Below are 19,997 nucleotides of genomic sequence, written 5' to 3' on the forward strand. Positions count from 1 at the left end.
GGTGAAATGTCTTCAAGAATTTCAAGCAAGTCCAGCTGCCTTCTTTACCAACCACAGTTCATCATTGCAGACTGTTAAACCTCACACTGATCTGATATTATACACGCAATTGTCTATTGTTATTATGTGCTTTCTGACTCAGCAATGTCCTGTAAGCTTTTTGTTTCTTCACATATATTCCTGCTCATATCTATAAACAGAAACTGATCCTCCTCTACTTGCTAACACTGAAGAGTTGCTGTTCGCTTTTAGTGTAGTGTAATAAACAGCTTAGCACTAGCAACAACACTTCTCTGTCAACTTATTTTTGTGAATAGTCTCTTACTTTGCCAGTAGCTTCTGTAGTAAATGCATTTACAATCAACTGCAATAGAAGAAAAACAGTGATGTTTATTCCAGTTAAAACATTTCTGATTGTCCATTGTTGTCAAAGCATTCTGGGGGTTTTGAGTTGGTGGAAATTTATTGAAAGTAGGTGTCATCAGATAAGTAATACACAACCTGGAAGTAGCTCTCCGCTTATGTTAACTTTCCCCGTAACACAAAACTGAAACAGAAGTGATTTCTTTCCTGCTCACTTGGCATCTTTGTGCAGGAGCGACCATGATGAAATTGCATCATACTAACACCTTTTAGCATTTTGCCAATACAATACAAAAGTAATGGGAAGAAGCAGATTGGCTGCACTATGACAGATGGGTTAGGCTGCATTGGCTGGACTATTAAATAATAGCAACTTTCACCAGTCTATACCTATGACTATTAGGGTGCATCAGTTGCCCTCACTTTCATAAAATCTGATGCATTTTTGTTTGGGTGTTCCTTTTCACCAATAAAGACATCCTGTAAAATTTTTTGACCATATTCAAAAGTCTAATGGTGGCACCATGAGGTTCATTTTTTGCCAAAAAACGCTTATTTTATGTTTTCGCGTAAGGTTTGAATCACAATGTTGGACTCCATTTATTGATTTCTTGTGAGCCAGAGATCATGTTAAGAACCTTTGCAAGGGATTGAGCAGCATTAATGTGATTCATAATACATTTGTATTGTTTAAAAGTAGTTGAACAATGATTCAATGAACAGCTAAAACTCAAACTGTGCTTGATAATATATTTAGAATATGTACTAAAAATGTGTATCTAAGATATTTGGTATACTCTATAAGGTGCCATAATGTTTCATGAAAAGTGATCGAAATTTTGTCATAAACGTCATAAAATAGCAGCTTTTTCCATAACTTTGAGCTCCTGGTGCCACCATTAAACTTTTGAATTTTGTCAAAATATTTCACCCAGTGTGTTTTCTTACCAAAAGGAACATAAAAACAAAAATACATCATGATCGGAGGAACTTTTCATTTTTAGGGGGCAACTGATGCACCCTAATGACTATAGATATTTATGCCTAATGTTGTAAAAGGTCAGTCGCTGTGTAATTAGCTTGTAGCCAGTGCAGTGTTTGGTATGATAGTTGGCAGTTAAATATGATTGCAGTAAAGCTCTAAAGCTGGATCTGTGCTGCTTCTACATGGTTGTGCCAATACTTTCAAAGACAATGCTAATGCTAACTACTGTAGCCTTTTAAGTGAGCTGGGCATGGGAGGTAGAAATCAAGTATACAGAAACCACAATCTTGCATTATGCCAGCCACTGCAACTTTTCAAACTGCTGCTTATGCTGCATCATGGGGTAGTGTAACACCTTTGGAGGAAGTCACTATCTGCCATCTTCCACATACATGAACTCACAGATGTCCATGATTGGCTTGTGTCTACTGTGATTGACTGGGGCAAGAATGTATGACATACAGCATAGTCAAGTCATTGACTATGCTGGTCATTTGAAATTTGTCAGTTGCTTTGATATGTAGCCTCTCAAAATGACAATGCAGTTTGCAGAGTTGTAATCTGCTTTGGTGAAACTTGGAGAAAAAATAAGTATATTCCGTACTTCCGATCTTAGCATTGTCATATATTGAGTATTGCTAATTTGTTCTTTACCACTAATATATTAAATATGCCACTGTTCCTCTGCGTTTTAGGAGGATATGTGGCCGGGCTGACACCTCAACAAGGTAAGTCACATCTTACTTTGATAGTAATGTGTTGTGTGTGTAGCTTTACAGAGTGAGAAGCATCTTAAGGTATAATCAAATGAGCAAACTCCAAACATAGATATACAACATATTTATTTCTTGGATAAGCTGGTAGAATTCAGTATGTACTGTAAAACTAAATTTGTGGCCATCATTGAAATAAACAACGTGCATTTAAAAAAATCTTCAGACAATTTCAGTGAAACTATGAATTTAAATTTTCTTTCCCGATTTTTTTTTTTTCTTCAGCTAAAGCCGCCAAATATGGAACACTTCAAGGATTCCTGGGTGGAGGTTACAGAGGTATGTTGCTCATGTTGTTATTCCTATTAATGACTAAAACATATAGTCAAATAATACTAATTTTCAACATGGAAAGATGAAAACAAATTTTCTTCCACCCCTGTTAACCATGTAGATGTGTAACTAGTGAGAATCACCTAGATACTGCCTTTTGTGTATGCACAACCTATTCACGCAGGCTGGGTGTGGCCATATGCCAGCCATTGATGTCTGTATCATGTCAGTCATGATCTGAACAGATGAACCACTATGCTCAGACCTGTGGTGCACAAGTGCTGAATGCAGACATGAACTAACAGTAAGTTAGAAATTTAACTGCTAGCTTAGAATAATACCTGTAATTGACAGAAAGTAACCAACACCACCACCACCCCCCCCATGTCATGTTGATTGACACCATGTGCCTAATTTGATGAACTACTAGAGGTGGGACATCTAGCCCAGGATATGGGGCAACACTTCACTAACCTGGATTATACACACTGTCAGGTTCTGCCAAATGTGTGAACTCTGCCTTGCATGCTGATGTTGCTCTTTGGGCCTGCCACCAATAAGGCCCTGGATAGGCAGACTCAGGTTTTAGGGTCACAAAGCCAGCAAGGCCAAAGGGACTATTCACATAGTGCCTTTAGAACCCCACAAACCAGTTCTGTGTTCTACTGTAACACCAAGGGTCACATCTGGTTTGCACAATCTTAATGAGGGAGTTATGTCTTCAGACCCCTGGCAGGCATCTGACTGTAAGATCCATCACATGAGGTGGGCCCTTAACTGCTCCCCACACCACTAAAGAGTCTTTTAGGCCACACCCTTAAAGGACAGGGGCTGGCAATGAGATACTTTACAGCCAAAACCACCTCTCATTTGACAGAGACTGCATCAGATTGGCTGGTCTTGATGACAATATTGCAGGAACCCAACAGACAAGATGTGACCATCTGATACTCAGACCAACTGTCTATTGGTCACGAAAGAAAGACATAGGATCCCTTGTCACATATACCCCCCGCCCCACCACCACACACACTGTAAGTTCAGAAAACATCAAACATCTGAAATTAAGGGCAGTCCATATAGCTATCAAGTTCTTTTTACCAGTTCAGAGATGATGTCATGTGTTGGTTCACTTAGACAACGTTGTGACAGTCAGTTATATTGACCATCAGGGCAGTATAAAATGGAGTGGCAAGCCCCATCCACAGCTTCTTGCCTCAAGATCCACTCAGATGCTGGGACTGTACAATGGTGCAGCAGATGGAATGTCCAGGGGAGAATGTACAGCAGAACACCCAATGGTTTCTGGTGTCTGCACCCAGAAATGGTAACCTAGATCTGGGAAAGATCTAGCAAGGTGCACATTGCTAAATATGGTTCTTCCTTTCAGAGCTGGCCATCCAGCTGTGGCCAGTAACTGGTTTCAATATTTATTACATTTTTGGTCTTCTCCCACTGATTCTTCCCACATGGTACAATTTTCAGCAACTTCGCTACAGACTACTGCTTCTGGCTTCAATTACTGGCAAGACCTTGACCTCCACTACTGATTTCCATACTGGTGGATATAACATGATATATTACTCCCAAAGCAGACCTGCTGTCCTAGTGGGATAGAGAAATTTGGGTGTGAGCCTTGAGCACATTATATGGAATCTGCTGTATCCTGTGCATTGCCTGATACTGCATTTTTGCTAATGATCACTTCAGCCCAAAAAGTTAAGAAATTGCATGCTCTGGTGATAATCATGCCTACCCTCTTGGTGGCCAGATGACTCTGGAGTGACCTTATATTTGAGTCCAGGATTCCTGCCTTATGTCATATCACTCAACTTTTTTTTTTGATTGACCTTGCAGCTTTCAGTGAATGTAATCCTGCAGAGCATTCCTTGCTGTTCCACAGACAAGAGAATGATCATCTGATTCTCAGACCAACTGTCCATATACCACTAAGGAAAGACATGGACTCCCTTAAACTTAGCCTGGCCCACTGGGTAGTGACATGCCACTCCATAAGGAGTATCTCTTCTTCACTGTCATTATTTAGAGCCATGCCAATCCAGGAAGTCTGATAACGGAGTATCATCCTGCACCTTCTCCAGGTTCTACAATGAGAAAGGTGTGAAATGAAGGATAAAATAGGACTCAACCTAATTCCAGATTCCTTTTCATTCAAAACTGGTGCTGAAGGATCAGTAGAGAGAATAATATATATAGTGTCTTGCAAAAGTATTCATCCCCTTGGTGTTTGTCCTGTTTTGTCGCATTACAAGCTGGAATTAAAATGGCTTTTGGGGGGGTTAGCACCATTTGATTTACACAACATGCCTACCACTTTAAAGGTGCAATTTTTTTTTTTTTTATTGTGACACAAACAATAATTAAGATGAAAAAAACAGAAATCTGGTGTGTGCATAGGTATTCACCCTCTTTTGTATGAAACCCCTAAATAAGAGCTGGTCCAACCAATTAACTTCATAAGTCACATAATTAGTTGATTAAGATCCACCCGTGTGCAATCAAAGTGTCACATGAGCTGTCACATGATATCTGTATAAATCAACCTGTTCTGCAATTACCCTGAGTCTGCGACACTACGAAGCAAACAACATGAAAACCAAGGAGCACTCCAAACAGGTCAGAGGCAAAGTTGTGGAGAAGTATAGATCAGGGTTGGGTTATAAAAAAAATGTCCCAAACTTTGACTATCCCACAGACCACCATTAAATCCATTATAGCAAAATGGAAAGAATATGGCACCACTACAAACCTGATGAAAGAAGGCTGCCCACCAAAACTCACAAACCAGGCAAGGAGGGCGTTAATCAGAGATGAAACAATGACAACACTGAAGGAGCTGCAAAGATCTACAGCAGAGATGTGAGCATCTGTCCATAGGACAACTTTGAGCCATACACACCAGAGAGTGGGGCTTTATGGAAGATTGACCAGAAAAAAGTAATTGCTTAAAGAAAAAATTAAGAAAACACATTTGGAGTTTGCCCAACAGCATGTGGCAGACTCTCCAAACACATGGAAGAAAATTCTCTGGTCAGATGAGACTAAAATTGACCTTTTTGGCCATCATGGGAAACGCCATGTGTGGCACAAACCCAACAATTCCCCATCACTCTGAGAACACCATTCCTATAGTGAAACATGGTGGTGGCAGCATCATGCTGTGGGGATGTTTTTCATCTGCAGGGACAGGAAAGCTGGTCAGGACTGAAGGAAAGATGGATGGCACTAAATACAGGGCAATTCTGGAGGAAAACCTGTTTCAGTCGGCCAGAGGTTTGAGACTGGGACGAAGGTTCACATTCCAGCAGGACAATGACCTTAAACATACTGCTAAAGCTACACTGGAGTGGTTTAAAGGGAAACATTTAAATGTCTTGGAATTGCCTAGTCAAAGCCTAGACCTCAATCCAATTGAGAATCTGTGGCATAACTTGAAGATTGCTGTACACCAACGCAACCCATCTAACTTGAAGAAGTTGGAGCAGTTTTGCCTTGAGGAATGGGCAAAAATCCCAGTAGTTAGATGTGCTAAGCTAATAGAGACATACCCCAAGAGACTTGCAGCTGTAATTGCAGCAAAAGGTGGCTCTACAAAGTATTGACTTTGGGGGGTTGAATACCTATGCACACTCTAGATTTCTGTTTTTTCATCTTAATTATTATTTGTGTCACAATAAAAAAAAAAATTTGCACCTTTAAAGTGGTAGGCATGTTGTGTAAATCAAACTGTGCTAACCCCCCAAAGTTCCATTGTGTCAGGATGCAGACACTTATAGATGTAATTGCAGAGGAGACCAGGGAACAAACAGTAACAAAGCCAAATCGTGAAACAAGAATCATGGACAGGCGAGGGTCGGGTGATTGGCGAACAGGACAACGTAGACAAGGCAGGAAGAATAGACGAGGAAGAATAGTGAGAATCAGAATAACAGGAAGATACTGTAAGACTCTGTACAGTATGTACTGGAGAATACAGGACAATACTTCGCAGTGAGTGCTTGAGTGAGAGGTGCTTAAGTAACGCTGTGCTGATTACAGATGAACTTCAACTGTGTTCAATACTCTGGTGACTGGGGGTGCCGTGGCTCATGGGCGTTGTAGTCTTGAGCAACCATGTTTGTAGTCTGTTCAGCGCTGCCGTTCTCAACACTCATACTGACACATTTTTATTCCAGCTTGTAATGCGACAAAACAGGACAAACACCAAGGGGGATGAATACTTTTGCAAGACACTGTATAGGGTGTATGACAGTGGAATTCTGGGAAATACTACATTTTGTCACTACCTGAGTATGTTGAAAGGTTTTGTATTGAGGTATCCAGGTGATTCTCGCTTCCACTGGTGGTTTTCAAGGATTCATAGAACTACAGTTACATGAGTAACTGGTGATATGATTACAATTAATGTGGTTAGCAATATTAGAACACTGTTGTTAGACAGCTAGGAAATAGGGAACGTAAGCTAGCTAATAGCTGAGGCCAAAGATTTAGTACTTACTATTCATGAGATGATGCTGACTCATGCACAAAGTAGCTGAGCACTGAAAGAGAACTTCATTGTGCCTTTGAGTGTGCCCCTGATTTTTGTTTCTCACTGTGGCGTTTTTCTCAGGTGGCGCAGGGTGCCAAGGCAAATACTGCGGCAGGAGGAGAAAGTAAACACTCCCTTGGGACATGAAATGACCTCAAGAAACAATGGTGCTACTGCATGATCTAGAATGTACATTTGATATGCAAAAACAATCCTAACATGTAAAAAAAAAAAAAAAGTTTTATACCTACAGAACATGTTTTTTTTTTCAAACCCAAAGAGAAGCTGAGGAAACAGGATGACCATTCCAGCTGTTCATCTGACACATTCCAACATGTTGCTGATGTCTCTTTTGTAGATAGGGACACCAAATCAAGAAACTAATAACCAGGTTCATCATTTGTCATTGTAGACCTTGAGGCACTTATTTCTTTCCTTTTTTTTTCCTCAAGATTTTGTAAGACAAAAGCCATGATATTTCCCTTCTGATGGTGATGGCAATGGTTGATAGACCTTGTGTAGCAGAATTGGTTTATAATTTTTGCATTAGATATCTAATGCACTTTATTATTGTTTGTTCATATTTATAGGTGATGGACTTTCGTGCCTAAATAAAAAAAAAAAAATGGTTTATCAAGTACCTCTGTGGAGACCTCTGTGCTCCAAACAAGTCAAAAACATTCAAACAAAATGTCAGTTGTGGTATTTTTTTTGTACTTCTGATAGGTCTTTCCAAACTTTTTAAAGCTTATTTTGGATATAGGTCTTTATTGGCTTTAGGGTTGTGAAGCTATATCAATCATAATTCCGTCCAGTGGTCATGAAGAATCCTACAAAATGTGACTCTGGGGACATGTATCCTCACATTTCATCAATACCGTTTACAATAAATCCGAATCCTGATCTAAAAGCAGGTCAAAATCTTAATGAATTCTGGGTACAAAAATATCAGCAGTGGTGAACTATGGCGGATTTGATTGAGGCTGTATTGTGCATATTTAGCTCAGCTATGAAACAGTTCTGCAAAAGACCAGGTGGCATCTGAACGGTGTTGTAAAGTGTTGAAAATTATTTTGTGGCATCTGATAAGATCCACTGTATTGTCTCATCCATTTTTGCTAATTGTGTTATATATATGAAGAGCTAACTTGCTAAGATTATATTGCTAAGATGAAAAAGCGAAAGATATACATATTTTAATCAGTTAAAAAAGGCAGTTTACTAAAAGAGATATAGTAGTGCTGATTTTACAATAGACTAGTTTTGAACCTGAAACAAATGACACTTCTAACATTCCTTAAACATGCAGAATTTTTGCTTCCATCACTTGATCTACAGGCGTTTAACCCCTTTATATTCAAAGAATTAGCTATTATATATCATATGCATACAGTATGATGGCTCATGTAACTGCAGGTTAATTTGCTTTGTTGCTGTTTGCACCATATGAACTTGACCTTGACCTTATTACCAAGTTTGTACACATAATAACAAAATATTGTTTTCCGTTTTGTTTTGCTTTCAGTAGCTTATGCATTTTAGTCACTGTGGAAATCTGTAATACTGTATAAGATTTTTTTTTAAAGATGTGAGCTATGTGTCTGAGATTAGTGTGTGTGTGTGTGTGTGTGTGTGTGTGTGTGTGTGTGTGTGTGTGTGTGTGTGTGTGTGCGCGCGCACGCGTGAATCCCTGGTGTGTTGATATGTCTATATTTTGTTTAACTGACTAAGCTTCTCTTAATAAGCGTCACTAGCCAGTGTATTACCCAACTAATATTAAATTAGTTCTTCTTAATGATTAATATTTCACATCATTGGTAACATGTACTGTTTCAAGTTCATCTGAAATGGGTTTTTCCCTACCTGGTGCTGTATTTGACCTGTCTGTGGTCATATATGTCTAATGTGCCGTGGCATTTCCATCTAATTTAAATAAAGGGGTGGGGCTATTGCACTTTTTTCCCACGGTGCACATTTGACTTGTTCCAGGAAATCTGGGCCTTTTTACTGCTTTAGTGAAAACAAAATAAACCGTTCTTAAACGACAAAAAAAGTGGTCATGCATTATTTCACTGGAATGTATTTTATATCCATAATAAATGCAACACACAACAAAGAATCAAACTAAATATATCAGGTTGGTTAAAACAAGACATGGGCTGCATGCAAATATATATATGCTTAATAGTATGTCAAAACTGTACACTAGTACAACCCCAATTCCAAAAAAGTTGGGACATTGTGTAAAACATAAATCAAAAAAGAATGTGAATATTTGCAAAATCATTGAAACCCTATATTTAATTGAAAATAGTACAAAGACAACATATCAAATGTTGAAATTGAGAAATTTTATTGTTCTTTGAAAAATATATGCTCATTTTGAATTAATGTCAGCAACATTCTTTAGAAAAGTTAGGACAGGGGCAGCAAAAGGCTGAAAAAGTTGTGTAATGATAAAAAATATATAATTTGGTTAATTGGCAACAAGTCAATAACATGATTGGGTATAAAAAGAGCATCCCAAAGAGGCTGAGTCTCTCAGAAATAAAGATGGGGAGGGGTTCATCACTGCCCAGTCCTGAAAGACTGCATGGGCAAACAGTGCAACAATTTAAGAATAATGTTCCTCAATATAAAGCTGCAAAGAATTTAGGGATCACATAATCTGTGGTACATAATATCATTTAAAATTTCAGAGAATCTGGGGAAATCTCTGTATGCAAGAGACAAGGCTGAAAACTGACATTGGATGCCTGACTATGCAAAATTGCTTTCTGCATATATTAAAACTGCATGGCTCCATCGGAAAAGAGTCCAGGTGCTAAACTGGCCTGCCTGCAGTCCAGACCTGTTTCCCATTTAAAACATTTGATGCATTATGCAGCACAAAATATGACAAAGGAGACCCCAAACTGTTGAGCAACTGAAATTGTATATCAGGCAAGAATGGGACAACTTTTCTCTTTCAAAATAACAGCAATTGGTCTCCTCAGTTCCCAAACATTTCAGAGTATTGTTAAAAATAGAGGTGATGCAACACAGTGGTAAACATGCCCCTGTCCTAACATTTTTGAAATGTGTTGCTGACATCAAATTCAAAATGAGCATACATTTAAAAAAAAAACAATAAAATTTCTCAGTTTCAACATTTGAAATGTTGTCTTTGTACTATTTTCAATGAAATATAGAGTTTCCATGATTTGCAAATTATTGCATTCTGTTTTTATTTACAGTTTACACAGTGTCCCAACATTTTTGGAATTGGGGTTTGGAATTGTTATTTAGCATGTTAGAATGTTATTTAGTATGTTAGAATTCCCTAGCATTCACGCTATATCCATTTATTATTTTTAGGGTTGGGAGTCAATCAGAAAAAGAGTTGATTTGTCTCCACAAAAGACGTAGAGTGGACTCCGCACCTTTGGAGTCACTTGTGACCACACAGTTCTCATTTTCACATGCCTGCTATGATAATTTTTCTTTTAATTAAGCAGCATTAAAATAACAGCTTTTGACACAGTACATTTAAATATAAATTAATTATTATGAATTTCATTAGTCCCTGGATAGTAAATTAAGGTTAAAATCATATTGGCCATTGTATCATAGCCAATATCCCTATTTCTTGTAATCAACACAAGCTGATTCAGTCATCTTCAGTAACCACTTTATCCTGATCAGGGTTGCAGTGGATCTGGGGTCTGTCCCAGTATCACTGGATACAAGGCATATATGGAATCAATTTTGTGCCAAAATGTTCATACAATACTTTTGAAATATCAAACAAAAACGACAAATCAAAATACAAAAAAACAAAAAAAGTCAATTTTTTTAGACTGGCAAACAAATTATTCGTGTAATCGTGCAAAATATCAGTCTATTACTCTTCAGAAACCTTTTATTTTTGTTCCGCGTCTTTCTCAGTTTTGTTTGACGTAATTTATTTTGGTTGCGATTCCAGCTTTCTCGTTTGCGCTCCCTGACTTTTTGCTTGCAGTTTTGGCACAAACTTCATGTGTGGGTGGGCTGTCCAGGAATGCATTCCCATTGGGTAACTTGTGTTTGACTGACAGCTGGGTCATTCTCCAAAAATGGTGGAAATACTGTCACTTACTTTTGTAGACACCAAAATCAGTAAAGTTGACCTGATAATCACATAAGTTATATATGTTCAATCAATAAAGACTGTTCTTGTAATGTAAAAATAAAGTCTATTGGTCTAAAAATTAATATTTAATTTTAGCTACTTATTTAAAATGGCAAGTTCATAGAATCGCCATGTCACTTTGACAATACATGGAAGTGGAATCATATACTTTTATATAAATATACATTTCTGAATTAAATTAATCTAATTTACATTTGCATTAACATTACATGTAATGACTAAAACAATAAAATAGTTAAAAAATGGCTAAATATTATTAATAATATTAAATAAATATCTGTCACCCAAAATTATGTCATTGGTGTTACTGCTACACACAACACTTTTGAAATTTTGAAATTTGCATTGACTCTTGGGAGTTCCTTGTGGTCAAGAGGTCATTTGAGGATGTGCAGTGGTCAGAGACATCAGGTAAGTCAGATGGATTACTTCATTTCTTTAAAAATGTCATGATTTCTTGGAGAATTTTGCATGAAGCTTTTAAGCCTGTCATTTGTATTACTCAGTTTATAGCCATGGGAGTGAAATAATGAACATAAAACTTGAATACATTGAATAGATAAAATATTTTGATATCACTGAAAACATGTGGTCTGACACACAGCAGCCATTTTGTTGAAATTATAGTTTTCCCCAAAAAATGTCATTCGGGTTACCGTCATTGGGGTTACTCTTCTTCCTGGCAAAACCAGTAACACCAATGACATTCCTGTATAAATGACCCACATAAAAGCTACAAAAAATACATTAGGAGGAGAAAAAACTTAAATAATGGTTTTAAATGGTTTAATTATTGTATAGCCATCATTATGCTATTGTACTTTTCTATTTATCAGGTATGGCCAAATTGAGTGCTGCTGAAAAGCAGAAATTATACAGGCAGCAGAGAGATGCAGACCCTGTACGTAGGACAGAGTACTTGGAGAAAAGGCGTCAGGGTTATGTCAATGATATCCTGACCAAAAAAAGGAAGAATGTGGGAGAGTTAAGTGAAAGGGAGAAGAGAGCTCAGAGGAAGGCATGGCGTGTTAACCAGGCAAGACGCAGACAGCAAATGAGAGCAGTCCAGACAGTCTTGACCCCAAACTCTTCTCCAGACAGATCACTGAACATCATTATTGGAGCTGTTCCACCAACACAGGAAGACCAGTCAGAGCCACAAACATTGCAATACCGACCAGAAGTGATTGAGAGCCATCATTGTGGGCAATGGTGTATTGTGAAGTATGATGAGCAGCCATACCCTTTTATCCTGATGGTGGAGGAACAGAATGTCAAAATTAAATGCATGCACAGGAGCAGCAAGTATGACCTGAACAAGTTCTACTGGCCATCCCCAATAGAAGATGTGAACTGGTATGGGGAAGATCAAGTAATGTGCCTTATGCCCGAGCCAGTTGCTGTTAACAAGAGATACATCCAGTTGGATGACAAGATTTGGGCGTATCTGAAAGAAGAACTGGGACTTTAAAATGAGAGGTTAAAATAGGGAAATTAGAGTTGGAAAATGAGTTTATCTCCAAAAAAGGGGAGTATTATGTTCTTGTGTGTCATTGGTGTTATGGCACGTCACTGGTGTTACTTCGTGTTTTTTTCAGTGATGTCCTGTTATACATGAATTATTGTTACTATCCAGCAACATTTTCTTTTTGATCAGTTATGTATTCATTAGCTCATATTTTAAAGGCAGTATCCAAGAATTTATTTGAATATTCTTCAACTACTTTTGGTTTTACAAGGAAAAAATTGATGGCGCAAGTCAAATGGATTTACATAATGTTGATTATTTACATTTTTTAATAAAGTTGCATATGTTCAATCAAATATTTTTGTTGGTTTTATTGTTCCATTTATCTGCTTTTAATGGAATATTCAAGTTTTAATGAAAAAAAATATTTTTACAACTATGTAATGCTGTTTGCATTATAGGTAACACCAATGACAAAAAAACTGACACATGCATTCTTTAATGAAATGTTTAAAAAATAATAAAATACATTAAGCTGTACCTGTTGTGGATTCATCAAGTTTAGAAGTTAGACATTGCTATTAAAGAAGTTTTAAGTATATTAGAAGGAATACATTTTAGCAGAAATATGTTTCCCAGATTCCACCTTTTCTGGAGAATGACCCAGCTACGCTCAGCGATTCCCCCGGAGGCTGTTGCGGCCATTCCCTACTCGGATTTTGGTGGACTGTTTGACGAGTGACCGATCCATTGACGGTAAACAAGGATCGAGTGGACTTCAGTGGCGACTATCATAGTCGCCACTGAAGTCCACTCGATCCTTGTTTACCGTCAATGGATCGGTCACTCGTCAAACAGTCCACCAAAATCCGAGTAGGGAATGGCCGCAACAGCCTCCGGGGGAATGGCTGAGCGTAGCTGTCAGTCAAACACAAGTTACCCAATGGGAATGCATTCCTGGACAGCCCACCCACACGTGAAGTTTGTGCCAAAACTGCAAGCAAAAAGTCAGGGAGTGCAAACGAGAAAGCTGGAATCGCAACCAAAATAAATTACATCAAACAAAACTGAGAAAGACGCGGAACAAAAATAAAAGGTTTCTGAAGAGTAATAGACTGATATTTTGCATGATTACACGAATAATTTGTTTGCCAGTCTAAAAAAATTGACTTTTTTTTGTTTTTTTGTATTTTGATTTGTCATTTTTGTTTGATATTTCAAAAGTATTGTATGAACATTTTGGCCCAAAATTGATTCCATAGGCATACATCCTGGAAGGGGTAAATTTACACATAGGGTAAATTTTATCATAGCCAGTTTGGTATGCATGTTTTTTGGAAAAATGAGAGGAAACCCAGGATACATGGAGCACATGCGTAACTCCATACAGACAGTAAACGAAACACTGGATCAAACCAGTGAACCTGTTGTGATGCAGCAGCACTACCCACTATCTGCTACAGAAAAAAAAGGAGATAATCCTTGCTGATGATCCAACATCCAACATCTATTAGGAGAAAGCGGGGAGGCTTGGGACAAATTTTCAGCTTTTGTAGATTGTGTGAAATTCTTTGCAGGTAGCATCACGTTCATATTGCATCAGAGGGTATTTACTATACCCTCTTACCACAACATTAGTTTCTCAGCTTGTCACATATACTGGCCTTCAGGCTTCACTTTTTGTCATTATTTTTTGTGGAGAGACATGAGACATTGAGGGGAGACATGGGACATTATGTTGGGAGACTTGGGACATAGTGAGGAGACATAAAACAAAAATAAAATACCAAGACCTACATGTTTACTTTTCTTTTATTTTCAAAACTTGTAACATATGAACTGTATGAACACATAGTGCTGGTACAGCGACAGAAAAATGTCAGTTTAAGCAAACCTGACGAGACAAAACAGTTCCATTCTCAAGAAGGAATGAAATAAGCTCAATCCTCATGCAAGGACATGCCCACATTTAAAAAAAAAAAAAATTTTTAAACAATTTTATATTTATAAACCACAAGAAAAAAATCGATGAAATAGAAAAAAATATATGAATTGTCCCAACTCTTCCCATCTGGCCATTTTGGGAAAAAAAAAATCCTTAAATGCCCCCCCCCAGAATTCAAGTTTAATAAATAATACTACATATGGTAACTCTAGGCTACATACTTTAATTCCTAACAAATCCCGAATTCACCAGCATTCATTAAACCATGGAATGGAGGTGGACTGTGAAGTAAAAAATACAAATTTTGGTTGATGAAAATATCTAACTGCATAGACCTGACTGCAGTGTCCAGCTTTGTGGCTCCAAAGGAAGCAGGTTACTCTAAGGGGAAGTATCTAACTTCTGATGTAATCTAAAACCTGATTGGTTGAAATTAATTTCTCTCTGGCATATCACTGCAGTAGCGGCACGGTGGTGTAGTGGTTAGCACTGTCGCCTCATAGCAAGAAGGTTCTGGGTTCAATCCCAGTGGCTGATGGGGGCTTTTCTGTGTGGAGTTTGCATGTTCTCTGTGTGGGTTTCCTCTGAGTGCTCCGGTTTTTCCCCACAGTCCAAGGACATGCAGGTTAGGCTAATTGGTGGCTCTAAATTGACTGTAGGTGTGAATGGTTGTTTGCCTCTCTGTGTCAGCCCTGTGATGACCTGGTGACTTGTCAAGGGTGTACCCTGCCTCTCGCCCACAGTCAGCTGGGATAGGCTCCAGCTTACCTGCGACCCTGCACAGGATAAGCGTTTACGGATAATGGATAGATGTCACTGCAGTGATGTGGCCGCTCTGACTGCTTTTTTCTTCCAGCCATCAAAGTTTCTAGGGAAGAATTACAGTAGTGGTTTCCCATTGCCTTGTTCCGGATTATTAGAGAGGTTTTCTCCTCTCAACCATTCACACACATTCACACCTATGGACAATTTAGGCTACATCCACACGACAACGGCAACGAGATTTTTTTTTTTAAATATCGCGTCCACATGGGCAACGGATCAGTAAAATATCAGGTTCATATGGCAATGCAACGCTTGCTGAAAACGATGCAATACACATGCCACACCTTTACGTGCGCTGTAAGATGGTCCCATCGGAGACACCAGAACAATAGAAGTAGACGCATGCGCATAACTGCGCATGCACACAGTGACTATCCCTGTCACTGTCACACGCACACACTTTCTCACTCCCTATCCTATGGATATAGCCCCTTTAAATCACGTGCTCGTTTTTTGAATGGAGACGCGGAAAGAGGAATGAACGGGGGTAGATGGAAGCCGGTGCGCCAACATTGAGATCCTCCAGAATTCTTTAATGGTCCGGAATAAATTGAATGCTACACGTTGATGGATTACTTTGTTCTTCTACGCCCTTTTTGAGGAATGTATTGTCGGACTTAAACCAACATCTGAAGAGGTGAGATCGCTCCTTTTTTTCCCCTATTTTTGCTGGCGGGATTGACTCTGCCCTAAGGGCTATTCTCTCTCTCTCTCTCTCTCTCTCTCTCTCTCTCTCACTTTGCACCATTACACAATAAATATTCACAGTGAAAATATTTTGTAAGCGCGTTTCATGAACCAAGTTATAGGATTTGTTGACAACTCGCATCGAGTTTGTTACACTTCTACCCAGCGTGAAGCACATGTGGTTGTGACGTCATCGTAAACAAATCCTTTCTACTTATCCAGACGACTTCGCAACGGCTCCGTTGCCAGATTTTTTCACTCTGGAACCCGTTCTCAAAAGATTTCGTTTTGGGGCACCCAAAACGCCGGTGCCGTGTGGACGCCAGGCCGAAACGATAAACAATTTTATCAGATTCACCTGAATCCGTTGCCGTGTGGACAGGGCCTTAGAGTAGCCAGTTAACCCCACCGCATGTCTTTGAACTGTGGGGGAAACCAGAGCACCTGGAGGAAACCCACATAGACAAGGGGAGAATATGAAAACTCCACACATAAGGCCCCCGTCGGCCATGAGATTCCAACCGGGAACCTTCTTGCTGCGAGGCAATAGTGCTAACCACTGCACCACCATGTGCCACCCTTTGAAATTAATTTAGGGAATACAAACTGTCCCAAGTCTCCTTGTTCTCCCCTAGAACCCTAACCCATGAGATGTTGTACAACGTGGAACAACACACACTTACTTATCTAGCTTGAAGCATACTGAGTTTCCCCCCACCTTGATGTCTGACTGTGCCTAGGTTGGAGGAACTGATTCATGTACAAACTCACCCTATGGACTTTTGGTTCTGGAGTGAAGGGTACTGTGAAAAAAGTACTCACAGACCACCAAATGAAGCTCAAGACAAGTGGGAAGTACATGATTGCCTTCATTAGATCAAGGTTGATGTACAACACAGTCATGTGGAATTTGAATACTGGCGTTATGGACGAGCTAGAGGTTGAGTGGGTACAGCTGCTATGGAAAATAGTACGAGGAGGCTTCAAGTGACGCAGTGCACCACCCATAGGGACAAAAAGGTACATATCTGGTCCCAAGCAGTATATAAAGAGTACAAATAAGTACCTTAGAGGTTACTGCCCCAGTGACAAGCCAATGTACCCCTAAAAGTACAATAATGTACTTTATTTTCTGAGAGTGTAGCAACGTATGGCCTTACGGCAATGAAGGCAGTGTGGCATAGCTACAGCAAGATGAAATAAGCCACACCTCCTTGGCAAACTTTTCACTTTCTGCAGAATGTTGTTCCATGAATGTTTTGAGCTTAATGGTTGTGACGGAATGCTACGGTAACCCCCGGTAGCCCACGTAAGCCTCACGTATCACTCAAGGATGCTCACGGATGCCTTCATGGTTGCTATGGATGAATTCATCCAGTGCTTGACCCATGGCAATTTTCAACAAGACCAAACTTTCCGAGGATGGAAGCCACATCCTCCCGGTTTTTAAGGTTATCCCCAGACTTTCACATATTCTGATGGAAGGGCCCGGGAACATGTGCTGTTTCACCCCCAGAAGGCTCAAAATTGTCTACTGGTGTCTACCATGAAGTGATTCAGGTGATGTGAGACCTTAGCTTTAGACTGATGGGGGGAAAATTCTGAATTCAAACAATGGATTTGTAGCCGCTATGACCCATGAGGGGTGGCACGGTGGTGTAGTGGTTAGCGCTGTCGCCTCACAGCAAGAAGGTCCGGGTTCGAGCCCCGTGACCGGCGAGGGCCTTTCTGTGTGGAGTTTGCATGTTCTCCCCGTGTCTGCGTGGGTTTCCTCCGGGTGCTCCGGTTTCCCCCACAGTCCAAAGACATGCAGGTTAGGTTAACTGGTGATTCTAAATTGACCGTAGGTGTGAATGGTTGTCTATGTGTCAGCCCTGTGATGACCTGGCGACTTGTCCAGGGTGTACCCCGCCTTTCGCCCGTAGTCAGCTGGGATAGGCTCCAGCTTGCCTGCAACCCTGTAGAAGGATAAAGTGGCTAGAGTTAATGAGATGAGATGGGAGATGAGATGACTCATGAGGTTAAGCCTCAAAGAGTAATAATGATGATGATGCATGGCGGTTTTGAGCACACAAACTCAACTGAATTGTAACAACTCTTCAAGACTATTGGAAATTCTTGCTTATCACCCACATGCCACAGGTCCACACCTGGATGGCATCACCAATGTGTTGACAATGGAAGAGGACTGCACAGTTTAGGATATGATTTGGTCATTGGCTGTCCATCGCTAGTGATGATAACTGCTTTATTAGGATGTGCAGAAACGCAGATGGACAACGAGGCCTGCACCAGAGCGACAGAGTCGCCCGCAGTGGTGGCACGAACGGCCCGGCTGAGCCGCCACGGAATGTCTGACCTCGTGAGCTCTTGCATACTATTCTCCTCTCCTAATGAAGCCCCTTGCACAGTAATGTAAGACAAACAATGTTGTGCCCCCATTGTGTTGTCTCTCTGGACCTCCAGACCTGATGCCAAATGGTGCACAAAAGTGCCACAGACCTGACGGGTATGGAAGTTGCCTCGCAGTGACAACTGACTTGCCGAGTGGTGCCATCCATTGGCCATTTCAGTGGCTCTTCCGCATGCCATCTGGTGGTGTGCCATTGACCCTGTTGTGTTCATCTGCCACATTGCACCGAAAAGTGCCCTGCTGCCAGCGTCTTATTGGTGATGTACTGTTTAACCCATAGCTGGAACCCAGGCAAGTGCTACCACTCCAGGTCAGAGCAGACCTGGGAGCAACGGTGATGAAGTGGTAACTCCACTTTCCCTAATACTCAAGTCCTCCTGGACCCGAGACTCACCACCAGTTGCAGTTTAAAGTCATACCCAGGACAGTACATGTACGTACATGATTTGGTACATGGTCTCAGAAAGTAATGCCTCCTTCAAATATCACCTCATCTCATTATCTCTAGCCGCTTTTATTCTGTTCTACAGGGTCGCAGGCAAGCTGGAGCCTATCCCAGCTGACTACGGGCGAAAGGTGGGGTACACCCTGGACAAGTCGCCAGGTCATCACAGGGCCGACACATAGACACAGACAACCATTCACACTCACATTCACACCTACGGACAATTTAGAGTCACCAGTTAACCTAACCTGCATGTCTTTGGATTGTGGGGGAAACCGGAGCAAACCCACGCAGACACCATGCAAACTCCACACAGAAAGGCCCTCGCTGGCCATGGGGCTCGAACCCAGGACCTTCTTGCTGTGAGGCGACAGTGCTAACCACTACACCACCGTGCCGCCCTCCTTCGAATATAAGTAATCTTTTTTCAATTTGTAAACAAAAAAAACCCCTTGGCTTCTACTAAATCAGTGTATACAGAATTTCCTTTTCTGTCTGGTAGAAGGACAGAGGACGGGAAGGAGCAGTAGCCTAACCTGACAATAAACAATACTGGACAATGGGCAATATAATGTGCAATACCTCTTCTGTTGCCCCTCCCCATATCTTATTCTTATTTTATATTTGTATCTGCAAATACCTAATTTAATTTATCTATAAGTTTTTCTCTATTTCTATTCTCTGTTTATCCTGTAATGATGCTACTGGAATTTTAATTTCCCTGAAAAAACTCTCCCAAAGGGATCAATAAAGTTCTATCTAATCTCATCTAATCTATTCTGGAAATGAAAAATTATTGTATTGTATCATTTCCTCCAGTCATAAATGACTCCATCTTCCCTACACAGCAATAACGTAGTGCACTACATCTGCAATAGGGAGCCTCAAGGGATTTTGTTAGCTTTGACAGCGCTTCCGGTCAGTTTTCCCGGGAATTGCGTTTGGTTGGCCGACTCGAAGCGTGTGATTGGCCAACTAAAAGCTTTGTCCCGCCCCCTCTCTCTGCCTCCCGCAGCCCTGCCCATCGCTCGATTGGCGAATTGGCCGTGTCCCGTTTGGAAAGCGCACAGCTCGCTGCCTGCTCTGCTGAGGAGCTC

At 40.3% G+C, this 19,997-nt stretch overlaps 1 protein-coding gene across 13 annotated transcripts in view; it reads left to right on the forward strand.

The window, feature by feature from the left end:
• The window catches only part of elna (elastin a), a 142,089-nt gene extending 133,090 nt beyond the window's left edge, over positions 1–8,999 (forward strand). For all 13 annotated transcript variants that reach the window (XM_060905760.1, XM_060905768.1, XM_060905762.1 and 10 more), the window contains 3 exons: positions 2,044–2,076; positions 2,347–2,400; positions 7,028–8,999. In XM_060905760.1, the coding sequence (XP_060761743.1) occupies positions 2,044–2,076; positions 2,347–2,400; positions 7,028–7,074 (134 nt within the window). In that variant the 3' untranslated portion in view covers positions 7,075–8,999. The remainder of the gene's footprint in view (positions 1–2,043; positions 2,077–2,346; positions 2,401–7,027) is intronic.
• The last annotated feature ends 10,998 nt before the right edge of the window (positions 9,000–19,997 follow it).

Source organism: Neoarius graeffei, chromosome 23 (assembly GCF_027579695.1).
Source record: "Neoarius graeffei isolate fNeoGra1 chromosome 23, fNeoGra1.pri, whole genome shotgun sequence".
Lineage (NCBI taxonomy): Eukaryota > Metazoa > Chordata > Actinopteri > Siluriformes > Ariidae > Neoarius > Neoarius graeffei.